Below are 17,867 nucleotides of genomic sequence, written 5' to 3'. Positions count from 1 at the left end.
GGGTATTTGGTGTATGAGTTCATGGAAAATGGAAAATGGGAGCTTAGAGGAAAGACTTTCAAAATAAATTACTTTACCTGAAATACACGATACAATTACAAATCATTAAAATAATATCAGATAAAACTCACACAACGTAAAACATTTCCCATAACACATCTTCTCGACAAATGACACCTGCTAACCTAATAAAAATAATCAGAGCGTTGACACATTTGAAAAGAAATTCGTGCAAGCACACCTCTTATGTATATAAATAATTAGATCTAATAACAAATATCAAAACTAATGTTATACTATTAATAAAGCTGAATCCTTTATTTTCCTGATGAAATTTCATCAAAAGAAGTTGTCTAAAAATTTAACACTATAATTTGTAAAAGTTTATTAAGTATTCCACGTTTGCATCATCTTATTGTTTTAAACCAAATTTATTGATAAAATATTTAATAATCCAAAAAAAAAATTTTGATCAATTTTTTAAAAATCTAACAGAACATTGACATCAATCTAAAATAATATTTTGGCACATAATTAATCCGAGATTTTTGTACTAAATTTTTATTTTGCTTATTATCAAAACTATTACTACAGTAGAATAAACAAATAAATTATGTAAAACTATTATGTATTCATAAAAATGTCTTCAATATTAAGATAAACATAATCTATTATAAGAATAACAAAACATACACAATGAAAACTAATATTACCTTAAATTAAAGTAAGCTAAACATTTGGAAATATTCGTTAACATTAATTATATATTTATATATTTTTCGGTCACTATCCCGCCCGCAGGGCGGACCAACCCTAGTCTATTAATATAAAGAAGAACTACTCTCTTTCTTAGAGGCTGTCATCAATTCGTACGTTCTGGGAGCGACACCTGTCCACCTTACCAAAACTCCGCGTTTCATTTATTCATGTTTCCGTTTGGGCTTCGTTCTTTGTCATTGTTTTGGTTTATAAAGCCCAATCTTTAAAACACAGAGTAAGACATATGCCTGAAACGCAGAGTTTTTGATTCTATGGTTTCATCCCATTATCTTCTCCAGCCGTTGCAAAATCATACCCCAGGGTTTCGATCGAGATGCTTCATCTTCTTCGTACGGATCCAGCAATCTACCAGTTACAGATTCCTACTCTTAAAGCGCTCTTTAAATCCATCCACCACGATCTACATTCAACATTCAATGTGAGCTTCGCTCTTGCAAAGCGTTGTTTCATCCTAGGGGTTTTGATCGAGTTGTTTCATCTTCTTCCTCGATAGATCTAGGGTTCTTCGCTTTGAATATGTGATGGAGTCAGACTCTAATGGAGGTTGTTCGAGGTTCACATTCTCTATAATATTCGTCTGGAATCACTGAGCCAGTGACTTCCTTGACATTTAGCACCTATATCGTCGATGATTTCTCATTCAATACTCTCACCTCTCTTACAAAAAGGTATGTGTTCTTCCCGTAAACATCATTCTCACAATCCTACTACATTCCCATAAACTGTTTTCGAAGAAATCAAAGTCGATAATGGCTAATTCCTCTGTCTTCCTCGCCGATTTGAAGGCTAGCCGCTGCACCTCCACCGCCCAGGTCCGTTTACTTAGGTTCTGGGAAGATAGGAATGTTAATCGTGACGGAGAGGGTCAGCATGCTCCTCATGGATGACTATGTAGTTTTTTTTTTTTTGTTTTTTAATCCTTTCTCACGTTGTTGTGTTTTGGTTATGAAACTTTCAAACCTAATAGTTCTTCACCGGAGATCAATACATTCATGTCTTCGTTATTCTCCAGAAGTTTTTGTTATCTTCAAATATTTGGGATATGATCATTGTTTTTATTCATACCTAAAATTCAAATACTCCGTACAGGGACATCCATATGCTTATGTCTTTTGATTATGAAAAAAATTAACAATCGCTTTAGTTTATTGTTAATGATTAAAATATTTATTTCGTTTGTTTATGTTTCCAATTTGTCCTGCATTGCAGGCCCCTCTCACCCAAGCCACCGTGAACGTCTACCTCTTGAACACATTCAGGCATCTTTTCACTGTCGGTTAAGTGTACTCTGTTAGCGGCTTTGAGCTGTCCGACTCTCCTTTGTCGATCCGGTTCAATAATGAGACGGGTTTGAAAGACTTAACCGACCCAGGTTCACCAATTCCTCAAGAACGTTTCAGGTTCTGCAATGATGAGTTGCTTGGTCTAGCGAACACCAACACCCATCTTCCAGGTAACCCTCTTATTTTTTTTTGGAAAATATGTCATTGATCAATCGATCCACACCGAAATCTTGGATGAGAATCAAGGTTTTTTGTAATTTATATGTAAAGTCTTATATAGTTTATTTCTTAATAAACATCATCCTCACAACTCCTAATAACACCAGAAACTTCTTTTCTCATATATCCTTCTAGATATGAGTTGATTGATAAATTTGTGCAGGAGCATGGGCTAACTGAATCGTTCCTCCGTGCCTGTCCTATTGGTATAATGCCTGATGGATCAGGTAACAATCATTAAAACCATAAACTTTGTCTTAATGTATCACATTAGTTTGAAACCATGTCAACTTGCAGGGTGAAAATTTTGATTCAAAGGCAATTGACCTATATATATCTTAATAATTTTTTCCTCACCTATATATAAATACTCCAGTTTCTTTCAGGCGCCAAACTTTTTAGGTGAATCCTTAGGCGTTAACGACGATAACAAGTCGGTTTACTGGAGAAGAAGAAGGAGATAGTGAGAACAAGAATGATATGACAAAGGAGGTGAAGAGCAAGAACAAGCAAGACAAGCGAAGAAGTAGAAAGCTAACGAATGAGACATATTGCGGTCGATAGGAATAGGAAGCAAATGAACGAGCATCTTTGTGTCCTCAAGTCTCTTATGTCTGGATCCTACGTTTAAAGGGTATCATGATAACGCATATACATCATCGTTTCGTGATTGTATTCATTATCTTAAAATATTTTTCTTAATATGCATGTATATAACAGAGAGATCAAGCGTCGATCATAGGTGGAATAGAGTTTGTGAGAGAGCTTGAGCAACTTCTACAATGCCTAGAGTCACAAAAGCGTCTGAGAATCCTCAGAGAACCGGTAATAGGAAAATTGGGGACATGACCATTACAATGACTTCTTCTTGACCAATAGCTTCAATTGCTAACGCGCTAATTAAAACTAGAGGGTATAGCGCTCCGGGAAGAAACAGCTGAGAACAAGTCGTGCTTGGCTGATGTGGACGTGAAGCTGCTAGAGTTTGATGCCATGATCAAGAAACTTTCAAGAAGAAGACCAGAACAACTTATTAAGACTATTGCTTCTTTGGAGGATCTTCATCTCTCTATTCTTCACACTTACATGACTACCATGGAACAAACAGTCCTCTACTCCTTCAATGTCAAGGCAAGTTTCACCTTCGTACATTATACTCTTGGGCGTTTATATATATAGTACATCCTACATATAAAGTTTTTTACCCATATATTTGGATTGCTTTAAATAAAATATGCATATATTAGTAACCTACAAGGAAAAGTGGACGTTGAAGGTTTCCTCTCAGCACAAGCTGCCACAGATGCAATTAAGGGCTCCATGTAAGTTTGTTTTCTCCAAAACACCAGAGTATTTTACACGTTTACTCTGTTACCTTAGTCACAGCAAACAATGTAATGTTTTGATGTAAACGCAGGGATCTTTATGCAATGAACATACCGGTCGAATCTGTTCCTCCAGGTTTGCGTTGATGCCTTCTCCGGCTCGCCGGAGAACAAACTCACTGTGAGTGGATCAGTTTCACTGTTCGATAACATCCTGTTTTTGAATTTGAATTTAAGCCACTTCGTTCAGATTCTAGGTTTTATGTTGAGATCCGTACGGATCCAGTCAACACAGAGAATGAATGGAATCGGCGAGCTGGAAGCCTGACGCTGCCGTCTCTATAATCGTCCTAAACACATCCACGGAACCGTGTCTTTTTCTGCAGAGGTAATGTGTCTGAAGATGAGAGGCGAACAGGTCTTTATGATTATCAGGTATGCTCTCTTTTGTACTTGAAACAACACCTCTAAGAAACGACTGGTGCGTGTATATGGGAGTATTTTGGATGGTTTTTGTTAGATAGACTGAAAGATGTCTCTGCAGAGCATGATCAATATTCTAAGGCAAGAAACATGGAAGGATAATAGAAGCAGGGAATATCCGAAGGATTCTTTTACATGCGTTGGAGAAGATCTTTAGCCTAGTGGATGTCTGACTGATCAAACTTCAGAGTACGCACCAAGGGGCAAGCCTATGGAACATCCCTGATTCAATACATATCATACTTGGTGAGACAATAAGTTTACAAGATCACAAACAAGTAACTGTTTTTAGGTGTGAGAGAGCTTCTTGAGTATGAATGTTATAATAACAAAACGGGTTGTATTGCAGCGATACTAATGTGGTTGCTCCATTCATATGCTGAAATGAATTTTCAGATTTAGTTACTTTAAAGTACCTGGAGTTTGTTGTTGACTCAGTACGATAGCTTTGTTTTCATTTGAAATAAATAAATATATTTTTGGTTTAATTCATTTAACAAAATCTCTTTCACACATAGCCTTGAGATCAATACAACCGGGAACCAATTTGATTTTGGTTCATACTCGATTATACCCAAATTTGATGGTACATTCAGTCAATTACGTGGAGATTCATTATATCAACAGAAATTAATAAAAAGTAAATAATTTACACATGCACTAGAAACTCAATAAATTAATATTCGATAAATAAATAAACACAATAATTAATAAAAAAAATCAGTTCTAAGTTGAATATGTGTAGAATATAATTTAATTCGATAAGATAACTACGAGAATATATAAATTTATGTAAATATTTGGTTCACAAAAATTAATTAATTAGATAAATTAACCATATTTTAATCAATATATTATTATTTTTGATATATTGTCGCTCAGTTCAGTGGTAGAGAATGACTTGGAAGTCCGAACAGAGCCACATCGTCAAAGATTTACAGGACGAAAGACTCTTTCGATCTCAAGTAGACAAAAAAAAATCTTTCGATCGCATAAGTGGATGACGTGTTCGGTGTTTCCCTTTAAGAAATTTCTAAAAATGTTCTAAATAAAAAAAACTAAAACAAATCAAATAATGGGACACTTAGGGCATCTCCAAATTCACTCCATCTTTTGCAAATGACATAAATCCCGTTTTGTTGTTTTCTTCCACATATGTAATACACTAAGATTATATGGACATTTTTTTGCCAAATATATATTATCATAAATAAATTCCTTTTCTTTTCTTCTGAGTAAATAATATATGGACATTTTATTAGATGCATGTGGGTTTTTTTATAGACTTTAAAGATAGAGAACTTTTGAATCCATAAAGACATTTACCGAGTTTTTGTTCATTTTTGGGTAAGTCCTAATCCCTTTTAGATCCGGTTTTTAATATTTCACTAATAAACAATTGAAAATTTTCATTTATCATACAGTTTCAACTTCTAACTATTTGCAACTGAAACTAACTAAAAATATAACTAAAGTTAAGCATTATTACATTTCAAAATGACATTTAAAATTAGCATTCTACATGAAAATTTCATATTATAATTTACATATTTTGAAGAAAAAAAAATTTCATGAAGGGACGTCGTCAAATGAAACAACATAAATTGACAGATCCTAACAATCATTTAATATTTATAAAATTTCTCACATCTCTTACTCCTATTATTTGAACTAAATGTATTTAAAACATCAAATGGTCCATATATATATATATATATATATATATATTAAATAAACCATTGTACATAAAAAATTGTAATTTAAAATTATAAATATTTATTTCACATATTTAACAAATAAAAATTAAAACATTTGATTATACTAATATGTTTATATTTTTAATATTTTCAAGACCTAAATTTTAATTTTATAGCTAAATAATTATGATAATCTATATTATTATTATCAGCAAGGGGAAAGTGAAGTCGTTCACGCTCTTTGTGTGGTAGCATTCCCTTTTCTTCTGCAGAAAATAAGCCCATTAGCAGATTGAAGTCATTCAATCTGATGTATTCAAATCGTGCAGTAATGTGATCAAGAACTTACATTCACCTTCCTCTTTTTATATTTTTATGTATTTTTAAGAATTGATCAAACTTCGCAACTTATTACTTATAACTTCATGCAACTCATCTAGCAATGTTTTAAAACTAATTCTAAATATTACTATAGTCAAACTAAAACAAACATTAAGAAAAACAAAATAATAATCTCCTATAAAACTTTTAATGATTAATAAGTACGAATTTAAAATAAATAGTCAAATAAATAGATAAATCGTTTAAGTAAAAAATATAAATATTAATATTAATTTCAGTTAAGAATAAGTTAAACATATTAAGTAATTTGTATTATTTACTTCCCGTCCTAGTACGGACCTACCCTAGTAAATAATAGAAAATTATGTGATTTCAATTATAATAAAAGAAAGGATGATGTTATATAAGAGGAGGCCACGATGGGCTTTCAACATCCCAACATTGTTCTACTAGGTTTATCCTCTTAACACCACCAACGATCTGATAAAGCCAGGAGGAATACTATCATCAAGAACCCCAAGTTCGGATGATAAAAAGTGTCTTCTCTTTCACTAGGCTCTATAATTTCTTTGATTCATACCCCCATTTTCTTTCCATCTACAAGGCCGGCTTAACACTTGAGCCATAGGAAAATTTTATTTTAATCTTTTAAAATTTAAATTCATATAATATTTAAATTATTTTAAATTTAATCAATAATTTTTTTTCTATTTTGTGATAATACTAAAACTATGTACGTATCAAATTTTTGGGGCTCTTTTCAATTTTTTATTTTTTTGTATAAAAATATAAATTTTTGGGTTTTTTTCAATTTTTTTTGAATAAAAATATAAATTTATAAAACAAAATAATTGAACTCCTTAACTATTAATATAATTGGGGGACACACGGAGATAGAGCAAGGGTGGTTGAACCGTTTGTCCCCCCTAATTAGCCAGCCTTGTTCATCTACACAGTAACAAGTATTCCCATGAGATAGGTAGTAGAAGTGCATTAATTTTTCTTAGGAAAGTAACCAAACCTGACAAACCTTTTTCAAGCAATGTATATGCACAGCATGAAAAGGGACTGAAGCAAAAAGGTCTGCTCCATGGAAGCAACATCCACATGCACGTGGAGCAAGCTTCCTAAACTATAGGTTTCACAGAGGTATCTCTCATTATAGAAACGAAAGGAGAAGAAAGGCTAGTCTTGTTGTTCGGGCAAGTATCGCATTACATAGCAAAACTTAGCTAACTTACAATTACGGTTACTAGTAATATGATCCTAAAAAAACCTTGGATTAAGATCAATCCAATAGCAAAAGAAGAACGGCAAAAACAAAAACAAAAAGATAATGCACTTAAAAAGACTTTTAAGATGTCACTAAACCCTTAAATCCACCAGAGAGAATGCAACACAGGTTGATAAAAGCATTAACCTTTGTCGCGTGGAGTTAGAGTTGTCGTCTCTAGGAGCACTTAAACGGAGGACAGTCTCATCATAGTTATCTTTTTAAATAACCCAATAATAATAGGCCTAAAAGAGAAAAAGATAAAAATAGCAGTAAATCAATTTTTTGTTCTCAAACTAGCACTCAAGGTCAAAAGTCACAAAATTTTTTATCAAAAGTCACAGACTTAGGGTTTAGAGTTAAAGGGTGGGGTTTAGGATTTAGGGTTTAGGATTTAAGGTTTAAGGTTTAGGATTTAGGGTTTAAGGTTTAGGGTTTAGGGTTTAGGGTTTAGAGTTTAGGGTTTAGAGTTGAGAAATGAGGTTTTGAGGATAAGATTTCAAATTTTGAAAAATGAAAAAATTAAAATTTTCAAAAGATAAAATGCTATTTTGGTCATTTTAGTTTTTGAATGCTATTTTTGTGATATAAACTTAAAAATGTACTATTTTGAAGATTTGCCCGGCCTAAAACCTCCTTATTTTGGGCCTCCTTATTTTGGGCCGAGGTAAATGAAGAAAATAGACACGTCATTCCTTCGTAGGACTACGATGATGAAGTTAAAACGACGCTGCTCTTATGAGTTAATTTTGCTTTACCTTCTCAAGAAGATGCTCGGGAAGTTCAAAGGAGAGTGTGAACTGTGAAGTCAACAAGAGTTTCAGAAGAAGAACTAAGTTTAGCATCTTTCACGCATGGATTCTCGCAGGAGTTTGGCCCAGGTAATTAATTCTCGCTACTCACATCATCATTTTTTCTTCTTATTTCTTTTCATCGATTATAAAACTTCATCTGCATTTGATTGTATGTCGAAGATGAACTCTCAGACTTCGTATGGAGTTGTAGGGAATTCCAACGAGGAGAAACGAGTTATAGAAAAAGCAAGGAGGTAATTACACTGCCTCACCTTTCCATTTCATTCTTCTGCTTCCTTTGTGGGTAAAGCCTCTTGATATAATAATAATATACTGAACGGTTGGATCTAGTTTGCTCAACTGGTTGACTGAGCGGAACTTTGACAAGATAAAGGATGAGATCGTCCAGACCATTATAAGAGCGTCCCCCTCTGCTTTCGTTATCAAGGTGCGTGGCCTTTTTCTTTATATTTGCATCTCCATGCAACATATATTTCCTGAGTTTTTTTGTTCTTTTGTATCTAAATATCTAATGCTTTAGTACATATGATATATGGTGCAGTCTCTAGTGTGTTTCATTTTAGATATGGCGATGGTGGACAGTACTGCCAATGTCTTATTCGCTCGTCTATCCGTCCATCTTTTTCACTCCCTTCCTCCTTTCCCAACAGCTGACTGTCACGGCGAGATTACCACTTTCGAGAGGCTCTTCTTGTGTAAATGCCGAATGGAGCTTGAACACCCATCTCCTGAAACTGATAGGCATGCACCACTTGTTTACGTTGACGAATCTGACTGTTGGAGATTTATCAAGACCGTGCGTCTCTTGGCTGAAATCTTCAAGAATAGGATGCTCTCCCAAACTACTCGCCAAAGTATTATTCAGGTTAACCTTAATTTGCCTCCTTAAATCTGCTAATTAACTGAGCAACTTAAAAGAAGAAAATCATATTATATATATAAGGCTTTTTTGTACATTACTTGTTAGGTGCTCATGAATCCCATCTTCCCACCTGAGAGGAACACCGATTCTATGAATTGTTTTCTGTCCTTTGTTGGAGTTCTAGCTGACTTTCAATTTTGTGATGAAAATTTCAAGCAGCTAGTGCAAAATTCACGGGTAACACTTTATACTACCATTACCTTCATCCAAATGCGCATTTTGTGCGGCCGTGATTATCTCTCTCTCTATCTAACGCACGCCCACCGCTCGCTTGATTTACAGGCTGTAGAGCTGGAGAGCAGTTACAATGAACAAGTCACGCTTAGGAAGGAAGCAGAAGATGCACTTGCTAGAAATGAAGGAGCACTAGATTTGATGAAACGGCTACTTGAATCTTACAAGGAAGACAAATGTAAATTGCATTTACATGCTCAAGGTTTGGAGCAAAAGTACCAAAATGAGTCAAAGCTTCGGAGAGAAACAGAATGTGCGCTTGCAATAGAAAGGGAGAGCATTGCCAAGGTAAGGCTTCAACTAGAAACTCTGGAAAACGAACACAATAACTTGCGGTTGAAAGCTGAGGAGCTCGAGAGCACCTACACGGACGAGCTGATTCTCAGGAAAGAATCAGAAATTGCACTTGATAAAGAAAGGAATGAGTTGGAGGCGATGACGCAAGTGTTTGAAACTTGTAAGATAGAACAAGAGAACCTGACCTCGCAGGTCAGAACTTGGCAGGACAAATACGACCAAGAGCTGAGCGTTAGGAAAGAAACAGAGGATTCTCTTTCCAGACAAAAAGAAGAGCTTGGGATAGTCAAAGGACTACTAGAAGCATACAACCAAGAAGCAGATGCAATGCGAGAAGAGAGGGATAGTGCTCTCCAAACAGTACAAGAGCTCACAAGAAAGCATTTGGAAGAGCGTCAACCACCGCCCTCTTTTTACTGCCCCATCACACAAGTAATCCCCCTTTTTTTATAAGATGATTAATTGCACAACACTCAATCTCGTAGACATGATATAATATGTTTTGCTTTTGCAGGAGGTGATGAAAGATCCACACTTTGCTGCGGATGGATTTACATACGAAGCAGAAGCTATTGATAAATGGTTTAGCACAGGTCACGATACGTCACCCATGACAAATCTCAAGCTTCCTCATCGGAACCTTGTCCCAAACCGCGCTCTCCGGTCTGCTATTCAAGATTTGAGTTGATTCTTCTTCCAGTTCTCTATAAAACTGAAATTTGGTTTCTCTCTACCTCTACTACTGTATGATATATGAACCTTGACTTATTTTGCCATCTGGTTTTTGGTACTCTACTATTTTAGTTTTTCCATAAACCATAAATATGGCAATTTTTCTCTCCTAATTCCTAAGACACTATTTTTGTCTATAAAACGAGAAAAGATAAGACAAGGCAAAAGCTCCAAATAGAAACTCTTAAAACTGAATATGCGTTTCAAGGCCTCTGAGGAGTTTATGGCGATGAAGCAACTGCTTGAAACTTGCAAAAGAGAACAGGAGAACCTGAATTCACAGGTCAGGAGTTGGCAGACAAGCACGACCAAGACGCTAGCCTTAGAGAGGGAACAGAGCCAGAGGATGCTCTTTGTAGAGAAATACAAGAGTTTTTTTACATACTCAATGGGCTGATTGAATGAATATATTACAACAGAGAAGCAGATGCGATGTGAGAAGAGGGGAAAAATGCACTCGGATTAGTCTAAGAGATCTCAACAATAGCAAAAAGGAAGAGCGTCCACCTCAACCATCGTTTATTTACCCATATCTATCTCACAGGCAAAACCCATATCTTTACAAGAAGATTGCTTGCACAACACTCAATTTCGTAAGTAGCCTAGGTACTAAATATTGCTTACTTTCATAGATGTTGCTAATCGAAAATTCGAAACCACTGACAAGTGCTCCAAATGGCATTTCCATATATATATATATATATACATATAAATAAGTGCGCTTGCTGTCACTTCATCAAGAAACAAAGTAGAAATTTAGGAAGATCACATGATATGTCTGCCTCATCGGCGGATAAAGTTTACGAGGAAGACTGTTATTGTAACTATTACATGATTCAAGTAGAATACTTATAATAAGATATATAAATATTTAACTCTGTTTTGAGGTACACAGAGTAGGGGGTACCTATAAGCAGCTGGAAGCCTGCAAAAGCTTTGAAGCTGCAGCTAAGCCACTGAGTATGGCACCTTGGACGTTTGGACTGACACAGAAATCTCCACAGATTGCTAGGTTCCTGTTTCTATCCCAGAGACACCTCTCCTCTACGGCTATGCTTTTGGCTGGGAACGCACTTCCCCTTATAGATAGATAGACAACAGATCTAATAAGCTAACAAGAGATATCAAAAAGTACAAATTAATTAGAGTCAGTCATGCCTACCATCTGTGGGCTTTCATGAAAAAGGGGAGAGAACTAACAAGCCCTGAGCACTGAAACTCTTTGAACATCTCTTCAGATATTTTGTCAAGTGTTTCGCTCGACAGCTTTTGGAGGCCGGTTTTGGCAATAACACTGCTGGCATAGCCTGGAGTGGAATGCAGTATCCATCTTTCACTATAAAAAAAAATATATAAAGATTTTAGAATGGTGAACCAAACTTATAAAATTTGGGTGCAACTAAACTGCTCATCATGTACTTTAATAATTCCACACTTATGTTTTGGTTAGCGAAGTCAGCTGTTACCTACCTATCAGTGGACCGCCCTGGCTTAGTGCTATCACAGTGAGCCCAGCTCAAAATCTCAGAATTCTTGAAAGATAAGCCTTTCGCTGGTATCTAAAATCAAGAATCATAGAAAACGCAAAGCCAGATGAATTCAAACACTTTGGCTAGTAGATTGGATTGGTGTATCAACCAACATTAGTAACACGCTGAACAGGAAGAAGACATCTTACCAAAGACAATGGTTCCTTAAAAGCTAGCATAAGAGAAAAGCATGGGAGAACAGGAATATCTTGCAGCTTAGTGGCCAACTCCGGGACAAGATTCAAGTCTGTGTGAAGGAAGCAAATAGAGATAAATGTGATAAGATAGTAGTGACACTAGGGTAAGAGTAGGAGGAGTGAGAGAGAGAGTAGGTTCAGGTTATACCCAGAGGAGGTGGGAGTCCGGTTACTTGAGTAAACCTTGGAGAAACAATGTTTTTATCAGAAGCAACCACTCCATCAAAACGACCCAGGTTTTGTCCTTTAGAATCTTTCAACAGCCATGGTATCTCTTCCTCTAACCACTCCAGCTTGGCAATACCAGTTCCAAACATAGATTCAACACCTACGATGACTGATATGTTTAAGAGCTGAATGAATCCCACAGAATAGAAAAACTAGGAAGGAAAGGTACCGGACTGGTTGCACAAGGCCTTTGATATAGAGTTCATGCCTGGAACACCCACATACTTGTTGTTGTTGGCATCCCCTTCCTATTTCTTTAAGGAAGAAAACTCAAACTCGAAGATGAATGAGACAAAGGCAAGATCGAGAACAAAACCTGTTGGATGCTGCCAAGAAACTTGTTGGAGGCACAATCGAAACTCCCAAAAACTTGTTTCCACTGAGAAACAAAACCTCTGGACTCCCACTCGTGAACAAGGGCCATTGCATCAGAGTTGGTCACAGAGAAAAACGGAGCTCCATGGTCGAACGTCAGCTCCTTCCCATCTTCCCCAACCTCCCTGCAATTCAAAACCCTTAAACCCAAACAAACAACCACTCTGCTGCTGCCTACAAGTAACCAAGCATCTAGAGATTCAAGCAAGGCAAAGGAACCTTCTCTGAGACGTGCGGCCACCGGGACCACGACCGGAGTCGAAGATAGTGACGGAGACTCCATTACTGGCCAGAGTCGATGCGCACACTGCTCCTGATACTGCTGATCCGACAAAACTGGATACTTAATTTCATAACAAAAAGGAAGGAAACTAATTAATTAATGACAAGTGAGAGGAGAGGAAACTCTACTTCCGCTTCCGATGACGGCAACCTTCATTGCCACGGAAACGCTCCTCCTCCTAATCGCCGCCGATATAAAAACTGAGGCTGACATGTCATCTCTCTCTCTCTCTCTCTCTCTCTCTATTTTGGCCTCATCCTCGAAATTACACTACGTGTCGTTTACTGTTCGGCCTATACAACCGCGTCCTCTTTTAAACTCTAAAAACCACAGCTCGTCTGTTAAATTTTGGTCAAAAATTGCCACGTGGGACATTGTGATTGCATATTACAAGATAACATGCGTTCTTTTTTCAGTCAAACTATCAAAAAAAAATTCCTGTCACTTTTTTTTTTTTTTTTTTTTTTTTGAAAAATTGAATTTCTTATTACGTAATAATAATCATTTATCACTCACCGTGCACTTTCCTTTAAGTAAACTCATTTTTCACTTATAAATTAACTAATTAGAGCTGTAACCACATATTCACTATCACTCACTAACTTATTGTTTGTTCATTTCAGCCATTTCTCATAATTCCATGAATGGTTCTTCGTCGTTTAATCACTTTCATATTTACTCTAAAACTATCAAAATAAACAAATTTAGCATTGATTTCGCCTCAAACATGCTAATTACGCACTTCAACCCTTGGTAATGCAATTAAACACATATATAAACTAAACACACCCTAATGCATCATAAAACTACTTAAAATGAACTAAAATCAAATGCTAAAATAATTAAAATCATGAGATATAAATAACACACTTTCACATGTGTTGATTGTGATTGATTGTCTTATCCATTAACTTTTAACTTAACGATTGCATCAAACTTATGATGTATTTCCATGTGTAAATAAAAAAGATCAACTTCTAAAGAAAATGGAATTTGTGTATATGAACACCGAGTAAAATATGTTATACTAGGTGTACATTTCCTTGTGGACAGCTTTACCATCCACGTGTACACATGATTCCATATACAACAATATTGAATGCTCATTGTCTCTCTCCCTACCATCACCCGACCCCAAGAACCTTGTTGATATAAGTGACTAAGACTTTAGCATACCCATATCTTTAAAGACACAATATATGACTTACAACTACTATCATTGCGACCCAACAACCACTATCTCACCCACATGTGTACATCCTCACCAAAAATATTAATGTGTTCATGCCACTAGACTACAAAACTTGAAAGATTAGTTTTTATTAGTTAACTCATTATACTGATTAGGCACATTGATTATACTTAAATCAATTTTACATGCGGTTGTTTGTTAATCGGCGTAGTGAACCTTTTTACATGTGGACATCGAAATTTGTGTGTACATGTATACAAATGTTAAAACCTATGAATGTAGTTATATATTTGTAAATGTCTATGGAGAGAACAAACACATTGAATTATTGCAACACTACAAAACCCTACAAGTATTCATTTAATAGATTTTTTTAAGTTGCAGTTCAAAACTCACACTCGATAAATATGTGCTTTCTTTGTTAACTCATTCTGCATAGATCGGCCACCAAACTTTACTTTTTGTATTCTCAAAGATTGCCTTTTACTAAATACTAGTGTTTGGGGTTTCAAAACGTCAATTTTTTTTTAAACGGATCGATCGATGGATATATGTCCAAAAACGAATCGATCAATCGAGTATATCAAGTGTTCCTCGGAATTTTCTTGAAATATTCCGAGACTTTTCCGAGGAAACAAGGTTTGGGGTAACAATGTGATCGATCGAGAACAAAATATCGAACATTTTTTTATAAACGGATCGATCGATGGATATATGTCCAAAAACGAATCGATCAATCGAGTATATCAAGTGTTCCTCGGAATTTCCTCGGAATATTCCGAGGCTTTTCCGAGGAAACAGGGTTTGGGGTAACAATGTGATCGATGGAGAACAAAATCTCGAAAGTTTTTTTATAAACGGATCGATCGATGGATATATGTCCAAAAACGCATCGATCGATCACTAAGATGGACCAAAGCGTAACAATGTGATCGATAGATTAGATTATCCCATCGATCGATGTGGATATCCCATAGATCGAATGAACAAAATCTCGAACAAGGTTTGGGGTAACAATGATTTACATTGAAAAAACCCATCAAATACCAGATAAACAAAAGTAAAGAAGGTATTATAGAAAAATGCAATTAGAGTAGAAAGACATAATCATTAACTGCAAAAACAAAACTACTTGGGAAAAATAACAGTTTTAGAGACAGACTGAGTCGAAATGCATAAGTAAAGTGAGAATAAATTTTGTTCGTCGGTCAAAAAAGACGTGATTCACTACCCACTCTCAAGCATTTAAAAACAGATTTGTTTGTTTAAATCAAACAACAACCACTGAATTGATTAACTTTCCTACAATAAATGAAATGAGGGGAAATTTGAGAGAAATAAATTGCAGAGACGAACGAAGATGATGATGAAAGGTATGAGGGTAATTCATACATGTAAAAACTGGATGACGATGATGGAATATATAAAGGGATACAAAATCTGAAACTTTCATAAAGGGTGTAATTGCTGAGATGCTTTAAATCCGAAAGGGAACAAATGAGAAATCCTTTGCAAAGAGGTGGATGTAGAAGGGTGCGTCGTTCAGAGAATCAGTCAAATGAGGGGAAGAAGACGTCTTTTGTTCAAAATAATTGATGATTCAGAGAAGAGATGTGTAGAGTGAGAAGGTGACGATTCACTGAAGAGATGCCCGAGAGTCCGAGACTATCATTTTGATGACGTAATCCACTTGGAGCATAGAAACTTTATAGATCATAAAAACAAACAAATCTTGAGCGTACGATTGTAACTTTATTTTCCTATAAAAAAAAGATGATGTCAACTTGGGTTTGCTATTATATATAGATGTGTACATGTTAATCATTGCACAAGTTAACTGGTGTACATGTGAATCGTTGTACTTGTGGATAGTGAATTTTTGTGTACATAGTGTCATGTACATATTACTACATACATCTACCATTAAAACAACGTACACAAGAGATGATTCTACCCCATGGAAAGACAAAGACCTCATATACAACTGGATTTATTTTACTCATTACTCATCTTCTCCTTGATATCTCATAATTTGATGAGTTTTAGACCTTTATTTTAATTCATTTAGATCATTTAACTTGCACATTTGCATTAAGGTGCTCATTTGCATATACATGAGTGCAAATGAACGTTAGAAAGTTTGGGACGAAACAAAAAAGTCAATTTTGAAAATCTAAAAGTTTAAAGTTAAAATGAAAATAACAAAAAGTTTAAGGATCAAGCGAACAAAAAGGTGAAATTGTCATTGTTGTTCTCAAGCTTTCACTTTCTGACAGAGAGGACGAGGCACAACCACTCAAGACGGCCATGGAGGTGATCTGATTTTGGCCGAGTGATGCGCCGCGGAGGTGATTCTTCGACGAGGAATGAGGCAGCAACAAGGAGCTCGCCGTAGTTGCTCGATGTAGGAGCGCAACACAACTCGACTGTTGAAAAGTTCACCATGAATCTCTGCAAACAACATGTGCCACAGATCTCGAATTCGCCACCAGATGCTAATTGATTATAAGAATCTTGTACTTTAACTTGATTTATAAAGAAATCCACTTCAACAAAAAAAAATTAAAATCAATCGTTTAAAAAAATAGAACATGATACAGAAAGATAAGAAGATGAGAAGATAAAAGAATAGTGGGTCCTACTAATTTATACTATAGTTATGTTTTAGTTAAAAAGAATGGAATATGTTAAAGAAAATGTCATAGAAACACAAAGTGACCTATAATGTGACCCATAATATAAAACATTCTATATATGGCCACATAGTCAAAGGGGGTGGAGTTTATTTATGTTCATTATCCATATAATCCTTATAAAAATAAATAAGAAGAATGAATCGAGACGCCGTCAGAGGTTCAGTTTCTCCAAAGTTCGCCCTAGTTCTCCAAAATTCGCCCTAGTTCTCTCACAGACACGATAATCGAGACGCCGTCAGGGGTTCAGTTTTCCGACGCCGGTGGAGCAGAAGCTCGCCGGCGTCGCCTCCGTTATCTCTGTTTATCTTTCTGTTCTCTCTTTTCACCTCTTTCTGTGTTTTTTGTTTTTTCTTTTGGTCTCTCACCGAGAGATTTTTTTTCAACCTCCATGGTTACCGGTAGTTCTACGTCTCTGCATACACGACAGCTCTGGGACGGGCTCAGCAGCCGCAATCCTCCCCTTCCGAAGCTAACGCCACCACCAGACCTCACAAATCCAACCTCTCAAATCCTCCGACTTGTGCTCACGGGATCTGAATCTAGTTTGGAATCTACAGACCTCTCTCTAAGATGGCCTATGTACTTCACCGAGCTCTCTGACCATTCCGGTGAGATCCGTGCTTCTCCATCTGCACCTCGTACCGTCGACCTTTACCCCGGCGAGGATCCCAGCCCACAACACGTCATTGTCATGTCACCTCTGCGTTGTACTCTACCTTCACAAGATCCGGTGGTGGAACCATCACTCCTCCTCTCACCGCTTCCGTTCTCACGTCGCCACACTCATCCAGCCGCCATGAACGCTCGTCGACTAGAAAGGTATGATAGCACTTTTGTGATGGGCCTCCAATTTCTTGTCTTGGGCTTGATAAGCCCATTAAAGGGTTACCTCCTTACGACCGATCTCATCTGCTCCTCTTCACCGGAACTTCATCGCTTCTCACTTTGAAGATGTCATCAACATG

General features: G+C 36.2%; 2 protein-coding genes and 1 pseudogene across 3 annotated transcripts; 2 read left to right on the top strand and 1 right to left on the bottom strand.

Annotated features, from left to right (window-relative positions):
• The first annotated feature begins 1,529 nt into the window (after positions 1 to 1,529).
• Positions 1,530 to 4,495, top strand: LOC106297550 (annotated as a pseudogene).
• Positions 4,496 to 8,150: 3,655 nt separating this feature from the next.
• On the top strand, positions 8,151 to 10,457 carry LOC106298701 (putative U-box domain-containing protein 58). Its single transcript, XM_013734845.1, has 7 exons — positions 8,151 to 8,283; positions 8,377 to 8,450; positions 8,548 to 8,644; positions 8,759 to 9,082; positions 9,185 to 9,316; positions 9,422 to 10,102; positions 10,185 to 10,457. The coding sequence occupies exons 1-7, from the start codon at positions 8,257 to 8,259 to the stop codon at positions 10,356 to 10,358; spliced, it is 1,509 nt and encodes a 502-aa protein (XP_013590299.1). The 5' UTR covers positions 8,151 to 8,256; the 3' UTR covers positions 10,359 to 10,457.
• Positions 10,458 to 11,111: 654 nt separating this feature from the next.
• Positions 11,112 to 13,254, bottom strand: LOC106298271. Of its 2 annotated transcripts, none has more exons than XM_013734368.1 (9): positions 13,143 to 13,254; positions 12,951 to 13,050; positions 12,673 to 12,856; positions 12,526 to 12,604; positions 12,277 to 12,456; positions 12,081 to 12,178; positions 11,873 to 11,961; positions 11,565 to 11,738; positions 11,112 to 11,481 (listed from the first exon to the last, which is right to left on the bottom strand). In XM_013734368.1, exons 1-9 carry the CDS (start codon positions 13,225 to 13,227, stop codon positions 11,310 to 11,312), a joined length of 1,161 nt encoding a protein of 386 aa, XP_013589822.1. In that variant the 5' UTR covers positions 13,228 to 13,254; the 3' UTR covers positions 11,112 to 11,309. The 2 variants fall into 2 exon arrangements, with proteins under 2 accessions (XP_013589822.1, XP_013589821.1); XM_013734367.1 differs by having other exon boundaries at positions 12,951 to 13,053; positions 13,143 to 13,236.
• Positions 13,255 to 17,867: the final 4,613 nt, after the last annotated feature.

This window comes from Brassica oleracea, chromosome C6, assembly GCF_000695525.1.
Source record: "Brassica oleracea var. oleracea cultivar TO1000 chromosome C6, BOL, whole genome shotgun sequence".
NCBI lineage: Eukaryota > Viridiplantae > Streptophyta > Magnoliopsida > Brassicales > Brassicaceae > Brassica > Brassica oleracea.
Note: the sequence above shows the minus strand (reverse complement) of the source record. Positions and strands in the feature narration are given on the sequence as shown.